Source organism: Vanacampus margaritifer, chromosome 2 (assembly GCF_051991255.1).
Source record: "Vanacampus margaritifer isolate UIUO_Vmar chromosome 2, RoL_Vmar_1.0, whole genome shotgun sequence".
NCBI lineage: Eukaryota > Metazoa > Chordata > Actinopteri > Syngnathiformes > Syngnathidae > Vanacampus > Vanacampus margaritifer.
Genome location: NC_135433.1, coordinates 30,780,919 through 30,794,633, shown reverse-complemented (window position 1 = coordinate 30,794,633; position 13,715 = coordinate 30,780,919). Strand labels below are relative to the sequence as shown.

General features: G+C 38.8%; 1 protein-coding gene across 1 annotated transcript in view; it reads left to right on the top strand.

Annotated features, from left to right (window-relative positions):
* Positions 1 to 4,976: 4,976 nt before the first annotated feature.
* Positions 4,977 to 13,715, top strand: part of tox (thymocyte selection-associated high mobility group box) — a 49,935-nt gene continuing 41,196 nt past the window's right edge. Inside the window, exon 1 of the mRNA XM_077559323.1 lies at positions 4,977 to 5,636. Within this exon, the coding sequence (XP_077415449.1) occupies positions 5,532 to 5,636 (105 nt within the window). The 5' untranslated portion in view covers positions 4,977 to 5,531. The remainder of the gene's footprint in view (positions 5,637 to 13,715) is intronic.

The following is a 13,715-nucleotide window of genomic DNA, read 5'->3' as shown; positions in this document are numbered from 1 at the left end:
TTTTACGTGCGTGTGTTGATGTATGTGTGTGTGTGTGGGTGCATATATTGTACACATATGCTATGAAGCTCTGTTCCAATGCAGCATAATTCTGTGTGAGAGAAGTAGATTTGTATTTTATGTGCGTGTTTGACCATCTGTTTAACTGTGTCAGGCACTAACCCTCGATGCTAGCTTGGACTGAATGGTGCCTGTTTTTCTTTTTTTTTCATACTGTAATTTACTGATTCTCTTGTTTTCTACTCTCATTTGGAGAATCATACATAAAAATCCTGTTAATTCCCATGTATAGGGGAAAAAAGCGGTCTTTGTAGAGAGAGGCACACCCTTTATATATATATATATATATATATATATATATATATATATATATATATATATATGCAGGTGCTCATCAAAAAAATAGAATATTCTCAAAAAGTTGAATAATTTTGTAATTCCATTCAAAAAGTCAAACTTTCATAGAATATCACAACTTAAGTGATTTCAAGTATTTATTTGTTTATTTTTATATTATTTGGGCTTCCAGCTCATAAAACTCACTACAACAGGATGTCAAAACATTAGAATAATGTGAAGAAATCACCATGCATACTTCCCAGTGTTTTGCATTGGGGGGAGATGGATGGATTGATGGTACTTTCAAAACCATACATTTTCAAATCATCAGTAGTTGTTTGAGAAATCACTGTTTGGGAAATCACTGCCTCGAAATTAATGCTTTAAGTTCCTTAACGCCACAATTTATTTTGTATATGTAATGACCGCCCCTTACTTGGAAAGGTTGTACTGGGGGAATTCCAGTCGCAACGCAGCAGACATGTCTAAATCAAAATTTAGCAGTAATAAATGTAATAATAATGCATATATTTGTGGAAACTGGGGTCAAGTTGTAATTCACAAGTTACTTCAGGTTAAAGATTAGATAGCTTTTTTTATGAAAATAAAAATGCACTGAGCTGTCACCAACGTCTTACAAACGCAATTATGCCATCTAATGGCAGAAAAATGATCTCAACACAAATCAATATCACACTTTTTTATAGTACACTACATATTCTTAATTTTAACTAGAGCCGTCAAACGATTACATTTTTAAATTAGATTAATCACATCTTCGAATTTTGTTTAATCACGATTAATCACTTAATTAAAAAGGCTCTTTAGCCATATTTTTTGTTGGCCAAATTTGAAGAGCCGTTAATTGTTGAATGTTAATTCTTTCGACATTTAATAAGAGGACGTCTTCAACATTTTTTGATCCACTGCACGCTCTCATTCTCCTCTTTTTCTAATCAGTTAATTACTTGCATAATAATAATAATAAAAAAAGACCCTAGTAGTTTGACATGAACAAATATTCTGAATGTCACATGCAAACATTTATTAAATGCTTTACTTTAATGCTCAAACAACCTGTGCTACCTTTAACATAACCATCCAGTGTCAAACTAAAGGATAATCTGTGGTCAAAATTAATAGTGCGTTTAATCTGTAAATACATGATTAATGCAATAATTTTTTTGCGATTAGTCTATGAGTTAATGCTGGACAGCACTAATTTTAACGCAATTTTAAGAATTATTATGAAATTGCTGTATCAATGACTAAAATATGCAGCCATATTTCTATTAGTTTAACATTCTTTTCCACTTTTATGTGGACAAAAATATGAAAACTTAGAAAAAACTTTTAAAATTGCCCCAACTTGCGTGCGTCTGTGAAATTACCAAGACAAAGTCTGGCGCCAGACTTGTGTTGGTCATGAAATTAGAACCTGAAGTAAGTGTAAGTGTTTTAGGTGTTCTGTGCATGTGACCTCAAATCAGGTTGTCTCCTCTCCCCCAAGAAATGTAATTATGAATTTTATGATTTCAGAAATTCAACATTGCAACAAAGCACTGACGTGGGGCAGCTTTTAGTAGTTTTAAACTAAACTATTCGGCCTATTACAGTCTACAGTAGTACCAGCATGGACTCCAATGAAAGGGTCTGCTCAAGAGTGTAGATACCCAGACACACTGTTGTGCTTGGTAATCCTTTCACTCTCCACTAATAGCTGAACATGCACGCTCACATGCACATACGCACACACACTGACTACAGAATGTGGAGAACAGAGTGTACAAGCTTCCCATTGATTAGCAGAGGCAACAGAGGGTCAGGGAAAAGTTGCCCTCGTAGCACAGTCTCCTCATAGTGGATGCCTGTAGGTCAGTCAAACAGGTTGAACGCAGACAAAAACGGAATTGTCCAACACAAGATCATGTTCTAAGCTCCCACAGCACAAATCACCATCTTCCATCATTTTGATGATTAAAGACATGACGTGTAAAGTTCATTCATCTGGTCATTCCCCTAATGGAGATGATGAACAAACTATACATTGATAATACACCAAGCAGACTGACCTGGTGTCCATAAAAGCAACACGGATCCCATATTTGAAAATTATTTGGTAAACTGTACAAAATGTAAGGGAGATTGTCTAAATATCTAAATATCTGAGACGAAAACAGATGCTCGAAAGGCATACTGCAGATATTGAGATATCACACACCAACAAGCATAGACCATAATTAGCTGTGTCTGGATGAACCTGTTGGGGAGCCTTGAGGCTTGACCTTTACTGCTCATCGAGTAGATTACAACTCTACAGGGTTGGGACGGTTACTTTTAAAAAGTAATCCATTACAGTTACAAGTTACCTGCTAAAAAATAGTTAGTAATGTAATCCGAGTACCATAATAGTAAAGAAATGTAACTGCATTACATTTGGATTACTCCAACATTGAGTATGCTCATGAAGACAAAATAAAAATAAATATCACCACAATATATATTCCCGGGCAGCCTACAAATAGCAAAAATCCTTGTGTAATTAAAAAGCATGTACTGTAGGCTATTGATTGATTGATTGATTGATTGATTGAACGATTGATTGATTGATTGATTAGCCATATGCTGGTTTTTGAACTGTCACTGAAAGCAACCACACCTCACAGATAGATAGATAGATAGATAGATAGATAGATAGATAGATAGATAGATAGATAGATAGATAGATAGATAGATAGATAGATAGATAGATAGATAGATAACTACAACAAAGTTAATCAGGTCATAATTTATATCACAGTTTGTCAAAATTGTTGGCTAATAAATGTGTAAATCTACTCAATAGGGCTGTTAAAAATTCAGGATTCAGCGCAATTCATTGAATTTGAATGACAGGGAGCGAAATTGATCTTTTGCAAACCACGCGACCAAACGGACAATGTCTGTATCCGCTCCATTGAAATCCATTGTAAAATCGATCCACAAAACTTTTGTCAGCTTCAATAAAACCATCAGAGCTGGGCAAGTCTGTTAATAGGCAATTGCCGTCTATGACGATGCCCACCTTGCGGTAAGTGTACAATGACACAAAGGCTGGACATGGACTGAGCACCAACTGAAGCACATTTACGTTCGTCAATCGGGTGAGTTCTTACGGTCACTCTCATTCCATGTATTTTTGAGAGCCTTTGCGTTATAAAGCTTTTGCTGAAAAAGCGGAAGCGCGCGCCGAAAGGTGGGCATCGTCAACGACGGGAATTGACGACTAACGGACTTGTCCAATTCTAAGAACCATACCAAACAAAGTTCCAACAAGCTGTGGACATGATGAAGGGATGTGTACATTGATTGTGTAAATCAGACATGAGGAATCCCAAGGGTTTGTCAAGTGGAGTCATATTCTTGCCATTACCAAAGCCAAAACCAAAATGGAGCGATTTCTTCAATGGATTAAACAGTGTGGAAGGCCTCACCCCCAGCTAAATCTCTCCAAGATAAGCATTCCTGTTTACTACAAGGTAAAAGCCTGTAAAGTCGCTATAATTTGGCTAGGCTAAGGCTAACTATACAGAACCAGTTAAAATGTCACATAGAGATCCTGATGTTGACATCACGCGTCCCAAAATGGCCGATTTTGGCAGTATAGAAAACACATTTGCCAATTTGAGTAAACGGCAAACACCACACTTAAAACATGATTGACAGCTGTTGTGGACCCACTGCCACAAGGAGAAGAGGAAAATAAAAGGATCAAGCATGCTCCAGGATACCAAAAGTGGAACCAATGCGTAGCCAATGTTGCACTTTGTATATGGTGGCTAAATCAGCAGATCCTAACTGTTACCACACATAAAATGTGGGGGAAATAATCGTTCGTTTCGTTAATTTGTGCTGCTACGGTTCCACTCAACAGGATCGTTATCAGGCTTGCGCAGAACTTGCTGATGAGCTGATCATATACCAGCTGTGTTGGAGAAGGGAAACATCCAAAACCTGCAGGACTCCGACCCTCGAGGACAGAGTAATGAGACTTTTAACATACAGTTTTCTTCCAATTGGAATTTTAGCAATACACCTGCATTTTTCATGTTTATTTGAAAACAGACAGATACCACAACATAGACAAATAAAAAACATTCTCTAATGCACAGTAGCGCCACAGCATATGTAACTAATGCTAAATATATCCAAAGTAATAATGGCATTAAACAATGTTTTTGTTGTTAAAAACTGGGGGACCATTGTGTATTCCAGACGGCCGGTAGATTTTTGGGAGCGTGGGCCGACATGAAGAAAATAATCTGTTGGGAATAAATAAATTACATTTCATGAAACGAATACTATAATTTATGTAGCGGTTCAGAGAATAAATGAAGGCCTACGTGTGTTTCTGATAGTATTGTTTTCCACAGCTACTATTACTGCATTGTTTTTGTGGGTTCAGTTTAATTTACAGGTGGTCCATCTTTTGTGAATCCAACCTGTATTAATACTGTTCGAATTGCAAAAAGTTTGCTAGCAGAAACCACGCTGACAAGACGCTCTTATTTTGGTAAAAACAAAATTGTTTCCGCATCCGTGTATGCTAACCAGTGCTAGCTTGATGACGGAGCTCTCTTTGTGAGTGCTCTGCAAAGTAGAGTAGCTCCAAGCAACGCGCGCCAGCAGCAGCAGCAGTTGGCAGCAGCACAGCAGTACAGCAGTCAGTGTAGTAGTACAGCAAGCAGCGGGACAGAGCATTGAAACAGTTACACTACAAGTCGCATCTCATCCTGAATGGACAAAACATCGTGATCGCGACTATCAAGGAAACAGGTGGAGACGCGTCTTACAGTGAGTTATTCTGGCTGAAATAGTTTATGAATGAATGAATTGTCAATGAACAATTGCGTAGACCTGGAAGTTCGGGGAATTATTGGAGCATGAAACCTGGCGTGGAGAGAAGAGCTTGTTCCAAAACTTGCGGGATCATTTAAAGCCTACTTTTCAGCTTCACTTCTCCCTCCTAAATATCACCGAGAGTGGCGTTTGTTTCCCGAAGAGGCTCGTGGATGTTTCTCCTTACGGTTGCTCAGGGACCTGCAAGTTTGTAAAACAACACAGCGAAACAATCATTAGTTGATTTTGTTGAAAGGAAGGAAGAAAGAAAGCAGAAGAATAGAACAGCGGGAGAAGCGGATGTATATTGGGCCATGGATGTGACAGTTTACCCACCACCTCCTCAGCCTCTGGCCGCGCCAGAGCACAGCAGACTGGGGCAGCTCTCCTATCCTGACCCGGCCTTCGGGACCAACAAGGTAGGTGACACAGAGCAGAAACCTTCTTGTGTTGCTCATTGTCTGGCAGATGAAAGTCACCTTTGTGTTGCCCCTCACTTTAATTAACTGTGGGGGTATTCATCTGTCTTGCCCTGCCAATTAAATGGTAATTAATTGCTTTATTAGCTTGAAGTTAATTAAAGCAGCTACTGCTACCATTGTCTATTGATGATGAACTAGGATTTTATTAGACTTTCACCAATGTAATTTTAAGGTAATGTTGCTTTAAAAAGCACTACAAAATGGTAAATGAAAGTGTTTTGGGCATTTCTTGATACTTGGTTAACTTGAAGAGAAGCTTAGTGTTGTAAGTTCTCGAGATCGGTCTTGGTATCGAAACCAGTCTCAAGACCACTTTTTAAGGGTCTCGGTCTTGTCTCGGAATCAAATGCATTTTTACTCAGTCTTGGACAGGGAGGACTTGGGAATTTTGATTAATACCGGTTGAGTCCAGGCCGGTGCTACTGTGATCAGTGAGAAACGCTGAATGCAGGTGCTGCGCTACATTCCCAGTGTCGCCTTGAATGCCATGGCATGCCCCATAGAGCTGAGATTTGTTTCTTTGTACTGTTTTAAAAACAACATAGCAGGATTTGTTTTTGTCGGGAAAAAAAATATATACTGGTCATTTTGTTTTGTATTTTGGGGGGGATTTTTCTTTGATACTGTATATGCAATCTTGGGCTTGTCTCGGTTGGTGTTGTCTTGCCTGAAACAGTAGAGAAGCTCTCTTCTGAATCTCTTTTGGGCAAGGTGACGGATCATGGTCAGAAACCTGTGACTGACTAAGTTCCGATGTCTGTCTGTCTGATTGGCTGCCTGTATGCTGTGCGATGTCCTCTCAATCGACTGTGTTTAACTCTTTGGCTGCCAGACGTTTTCAGACGGGATGCCGTGGGTGCCAGCCGATTTAAGCATTTTGACTGATCTTTTGACTGATCTTTCAAGGTCCACAGAAAATGATGTGTTTGGACTATGGAAACACACATACTACTAAACGAAACATTGGACTCTCATCTTTCACCAGAAAAAAAAGTTTGTTTCTACCTTATTCTGTTTTTGAGTAATCAACAATAGAAAATGGTTAGTTTCACCTCTGTTTTGAAACAAACGTCTTTTAACGTCTTTGGCACTCCTCCATAGGATTTTACTAAACGTTATTTAACGTTTTTGGCAGTCAAAGAGTTAACTGTGATTATGCTTTACATAGTAGAAGAATACAGCTACTAGAGTATAACTTTCAGTCAAAGTTTCAGTTAATGCAACAAATTGGGACATGTTCATTTTGTTATTTAGCAGGAGATTCTTGTGAATGTTTTAAAGGCTGAAGAATACATGTACATGAATGCATGCATAAACATATCCAACTAACTACCAACAATCAAAATAAGTCATATCAACCTTGATTCTAGTTTGTGCTTCATTTCCTAGATAAATACAGTGGTGGTTTTACGAAAGACAAATCAAGCTATTTCCTTTAAAGTGACAGTGTGTAATAGTTGACCACTTGATATCGCTATAACATAGAATGCAGCCGAAGCGCATGCATTTCGAAATACACACACTACGGTGGCTCAGAGAGACCACAATTTGTAAGCCTAGCACCAATTCTTATTTTGCGTGAGTGAACGAGCAGCTCAGCAAGCGATGGCGACATAGCAACTGGTGTGAAGCCCGGCGAGCGTCGCCAAAAGACTAAGCGAGCCGGATTTACCCGGAGCAGCTAACAAGAGGGTCTAGCGGGAGTTAGTCGGAGCCATAGGCTGGAGTGGCTAACAAGACTGGATAGCGAGAGAAGCTAGTAAAAAATAAATAAAAAGCTTGTAAAAGCTTGAGAGAGCAAAGCAGAATATCACAAATCACGGGACTCAGCGACGACCACCTGCAGGCCAGAACTATGGAAGGTGAGCAGCGGTTGCCTCACTAAGTCCAACACTATAGATGCAAGCACCACCAGGGCTAACTTCGTTTGTGAAGTTGTCCTTGTCTGTAGCAGGAAGATGGCGGTGAAACATGTCAGCCTCTTGTAAGGTGAAACTCCAGCCATGTAATATAATTAGTGATCACTAGACCTACATTTCTATTTAAAAAATGTACATTGATGTGATATAATTTTTTTTTTTTGCATATTATTGAAATCAATAGTGTGTTTTTTAATTGAATTAATTGTTAGTTTACTACTAGATGGCGCTAAAGATTACACACTGCTTCTTTAAACAAGAAACAGCAGTACAAGAGGAAAACAAACACCATGTTGTAATGTCCCTGTAATAAATTTATCAGGATATAATTTATGATAATCCGTTATCACAAGTCACTTTGGGATTGAGGAAGCTCAACTGAGCTGCAGTGTTTTATTTCTGGCTTCACAGATAACTCCCAGTTATAAAGTGACTTTACTTTGCTCTCAAACATGAAAAAAGGAGTAAGTTTTGTTCCGAGATTGCAGGCAAGCGTCTTGTGAGGTGCCCCCACTAAGGTTTCTGCTGCATGCTCCAAGTGGAGATTCTGTTCATGTTGTATTATTACATTCTTACATGTGTAACTTATATGTACGGCCCTCAAGAGAGGCATGGCGGAATGAAGGCTATGCAATGACAAACTGGTGGCTGCCGTTCTTGATTGGGCAGGGCAACTGTACATTAGCCGGTCTTGAACTCTGGCCTCGAGATGTGGGCATTCACAGAATGCCACGTTATTGTTGTTAGGTGGTCAGCAATACACTTTATTGACACTTTAAAGCCTTGCAACTTGCTGCTCTTCTTCTGGGAAGCGGACATGCATGCACAAAGGTATGCCACCGTGCCCAGTGTTGTTGTCAGTGAGTGTTTGTTTAAGAAAAGATAGAGATGGAAGATAGAGGCTGTGGATAGAGAGCGGGCTGTGTGGTTGGGGGTAGGGAATGGAGAGAAAGAGAAATAGAGAGAGAGGAGAGCGATTGAGAGAGAGAGAGAGAGAGCTAGTTGTTGGGGGTAGGGATGTTGCAGATGAGTGTGGTTGTAGTGGGGGTGGGGCCACTAAGGTTTGTACTATATTTCTCTCTGTGTCTTTTGATTCATGGCTCTGTCGGTCTGATAGACGAGATCATATTACTGTGTGGGGGAACAGAGAGCGAGAGAATATAGAGGAGGGAGAGAGACAGGAAAAGCACAGCCAGGCACAGAAGCAGCGAGACAGGAAGAGAGGGAAAGTCGGAAGAATAAGAAACAAAATCAGAGAACAACTGAAAAAGAAGGTTGTAGAACAGAGTGGCAGATGTGTTAATGCAGAGACAGATTTTCCATTTCATTTGAGTGGAGACAATCCTCAGCACAATTACAAGAGTCCACTCCGTATCATGCATGTGATTATTAACCATGACAACCAATCTGAAGCTGAGGCTGCACATGCACTGCAACCTTAAACTTATCATTTATATGACGGGATGAATATGTCAACACAAATGTCTGAACCAACTGGACATGAAGCAGATTTTACTTTGTCAGGTGCCATGCGCAAGTCTGTGTAATGTCAAAGTAACGTGTGGACAGAGCAGACTTTCCATTCCTCTTCTGCATTCAGCCACTAAAGTTTCAGACAAAAAAAAAGCAACTTGACGTGTTATACCAGGCTTGACTCAGCTGGTATAGTGTCGTCTCCCAACCGACATTTTTGTGAAAACTAAAGTTGCGCAAACTAGTGCTGGACAAAAAAAAAAGTTGTTTTTCTTTAAACTGGTATTGAAATGCCGATTAATAAACATGATTATTCATGTGTTTCATAACTTATTTTTTATTTATTCAACTACCAAAACTCAACTTTAAATATAACTTGAAAGAACAACCAGAAAATAAATTAATAACAAAGTAAAATAATTAAGAATGAGCGAGTACCGATACCAGGTATCAGTACTCGTGATGGCGGCCAATACCAGTATATTCGGGTCTGTAAGGCAATGTAAATACGTGCCAAAAGCCGATCGAAATACCTAATTTGAGCGGAACTTTGTTTTGTGTTCTGTGCGTGCTCTATTCGCAAGGAATCTTGGTCATTTGAGCACAGGAACTATTTGTATGGGCAGCAGCCATCTTACGTTGCCACTCGCTAAACGAGTCTAACTTGTCCATTGATTTCTCAGCAGCGTTTTCACATTATTGTGTGTCTTTATGGCAAAAATGCCACTGTGTGTATCTATACACACATACATGAGTGTACACTAGTGATGCACCGAATATTCGGCCGCCGAAGATTTTCGGCAGAAAATGGCAAAAATAGCCAAAATAAAATTAAAGCCGAAATAGGTTGTGGCGAAAAAAGACAGAACTGCCGTGTACTGCAATACAGGTGAGCTGCTCTTTCTCCTGCAACGCCTCCCCTCCCCCCTTTTTTTTTTATGAGCCCCTCGAATGCTTCCACTTTTTCACCAACATCCCAGTGGCCGTACTAAATACTTTAGCTAATGCTAGCACTATTGCTATCAACAGTTTTAAACACGGAAACACTTACCGCTATCTCCGAGTGGCGACAGACCTGTACAGGACGCTGTGTGAGACTTTGCAGTTTGTTCCCGAAGCCGATTAGCTGGTGTGAACAAATGTATTTATTTATTTTTCAACTTTGATGAATATGTGAACGTGCCGATTTTAAGTGCGCCACACCTTGTCCCGCCGCACAATCCGTGCCCGCCTGTGCGAACTACAATGACTATAAGGTGCAATCGCAACGCCAGAAAATGCTCAACCCTCGTTTGGCGTTTAATGTACCATTAGCCAACATGCTGTGTGGGCACATTTCAATTTATATTGTACTTTGTTAAAATGCCAGTGCTAAATAAATATTTTAAAATAATACTATAATTTTAATTAGTTATAATAAATGCAATGATAGTAAAAATTGGTATAATTTTTTGTTTTCTGTTTTCGGCCAAGCATTTTTCATTTTCGGTTTCGGCCAAACATTTTCATTTCGGTGCAACCCTAGTGTATACAAGTCAGTGCGTCTGGTGCACAACCACCAGAAATACACAAGCAGAGGTAAACAAAAATGGGGAAATATAACAACGCAGTACACGACCACACTTGGTGTGAGGAGAAAACCGACTACGGGTACTTTATTAGTGTGGCACCGTGAGTGACATGAGGATTTTCTTTTAGTGACCGTAGAGTTAAAGTTAAAAGAGGACGTGATATTTATTTGCGTAATGACGTCGTCCGAGTGTCACTGTTTAGATCGGGGTATGTATACGGAAGTCTGCTCATCAGAAACTGGAATTTTAACCTTAACACAAATATTTATTTCATGCAAACAGAGCCAGTGTCTTCAGGGTGCTTTAAAAACATAGGAACTTGCAAATGCACATTGGCTCAAAACAACTTTTGTTTGTTTGTTTGAGGAGCAATTTTGTAAATCATTGACATCATTTGAGGAGCAACTTTCACATTTTTTTTATTTTGCAGATTAATCCCACGGACCTAAAGAAAGGGTTTTCTTTAACAATAAAAATATAAAGATTGAAGAAGAAGTGATATTCCAGTTTTATATAAGCAGTCATTTTTATTTCTTAATTCTTTATTGCGAATAGCAGTAAACTGTATTTTCTTAAGAATAATAAGAAACATTTTCAGTGGGGCAGTTTCAAACACAGATATAAATTTCAGTTCAAACTGGGTTGTATGATATTTTAGCAAAGCTAAATTGATAAATAAAAAAAAGAAGTAAGAGCTAACCTAACGTAATTAATTTACAGTACTTCTAGTCCTATTTAGCGTTACTGTATATAATTCAGACACTTTCTAAATTGCCCTCTATTTTGCTGTTCACAGTTGGATACGCTCTGCTTTAACACATTTCCAGCCAGACAGACTTCTGTGAAAAGTGTATTCAATCACCCAAGCCCATAATTCCGGTGTTAAACAATCAATCTTACGTTAGCCGAGCAATTACACGGTTTCTCCATCTTCTGTTAGTTATGTTTCGTCTTCACTTAGCTAGCTGGTGCATATCACCGAGCTTGCCTCGCCTACAACCCGCTTGGAGGGGATGTGAGCAAGATGTGGCACAAAATGTAAATGATGATGCGATGCGTTTTTATGATCGTGAGAAGCCAAAATTGAAATCACGATTACATTTCATTTGCCCAACCCTAAAACAAATTTTGCGTGATGTCAGCATTTTGCAGCCCACAGTCAGCATCAAATGACAAAACATTTGCCTCATGCTTTTTATTGGGATTTGTGTTTATTGCAACACATATTCCAAATGAAGAAGAAGCCTCAACAAGGCGTGTTGAGAAGAAGAACATTAGGACACAAAAAAAAATAGTATACAACAGAAGATATGTAAGCAAACTATTATTCAAAACAGTAAGACTCACAGTGTCACAGTCAGACGTTACTCTAGTAGCCATTTAACTCAGCAATGGGCCTACTGTGTTTGCACAAGAGTTTAATTTGCTAATTGATTAATAATATCCAAATGTATTATTTCTCACCTGTTTGTACGTCTGTTCAATGCATGCTCAGAGAAAAGTGGGAGGAGGCGTGCTTAAAATTGTCTCTACAGTCCAATTTTATGTTGGCAGCTCGAGTTCATTATTTCCCATTGGGAAAATGGTTTGGAAATCCACTGAACTTGCGTTAATTAAACATTAACATTCATTTTCGTTTTTGACACAGATTTGAATCCAGAACAATGTGATGCCACTGTATAATTTTTTCTTCGCTTCAAGAAAGTCATCTTTTGCAGACATATGTATTGTGCATCAGCTAAAATGCTTTTTTTTTTTTAAATTTTATTTCTTCTTACTGAATTTGACTTTTTTTTGTATCACAGTCTCCTTTTTGCCCTTCCCCATAAACTAAAGAGTAGTTCCAATACATGAGAACACATCTGATAGAGGCAATTTCCTGTGTGCTTCATGTGTGAAAGGGCAACTCTGGTCCTGTTTCTCCGGACATTGTTTGGACTTCCTGAGATGGCTTTACATTAATAGCATTCTTCGAAGGTTACACATTAGATTATTACAGGGTATTGAACCTGAGATAAGCATCTACTTAAAACCTGCATAGTGTTATCTTGGTGCACTTACAGAGTCTCATTATATTTCTTTGCGCAAAGAATCACAATGTGTGGAGTGTTGTGGGATATTCACACTAGAACCATTTGAATAACATTTCGTCTTTAGCTGTGTGAGCAAAGGAAATATTTTCATTGGAATAGTTTTCAGTGAGTTCAGAGGAGAAATGAAATGTAAATATGTTTTCCTTTTGTGTGTGTGATAACCTAAGAATTTATGTATTTATGTTAATGTTGCCGAACTAACTAACTAACTGTCTTTGCCAGAACCAGGCTTGGTTTACATGTGTGCCAGACTGCAGTATTTCCGATTCTTTCGTAGCATGAAATATGATGGGAGGCGTGAGCCAAAGAAGAACCCATTACTTTTTTGGAGCAGCTCCAGGAATTTTTGCTGCTGTTTATGTTTAACATTGCAAAATAAGCCCTCTTCAGGACTTATCAGTGAAACATTAATAAACACCATTTATAACATTTAAAATCACAATGAATTCATTTTTTTGTCATGCACTCTTCTTCAAAACTTTGGAACAGTTCGGTCACTTCGATTTTTGCTGTGAAACTGAAAACATTTGGGTTTGACGTGACAATAAATCAACGTTTCTGCTTTTATTTTCATCTGGATTTGATGTGCAAAATTGCAGAGACTATACACGAGAAGATACAAACACCTTCCAAGCAAGAAGCATAAGTAGGCCGGGCTGAATTGTTTCCCAAACCCACCAACGACCCACCTACCTCCAGAATAAAAAGTACACAGGCACATTTAAAAAAAATAATCTGGGACAAGATTAATGGACTGATGAGACAAAGATGAACTTTTACCAAAAAGATGGGAAGACTAAATCCACTGTAAAGGTAATGACGTGGTTTGGGCTCACATTTCTTCTTCTGGGATAGGCTCATTAATCTTCATTGATGTAACTCAAGATGGCGGCAGCAGCAAAATGAGCTCAGAAATCTACAGAAACATTTGTAACCAAATTGTTTGGGAGTTTCATCGTG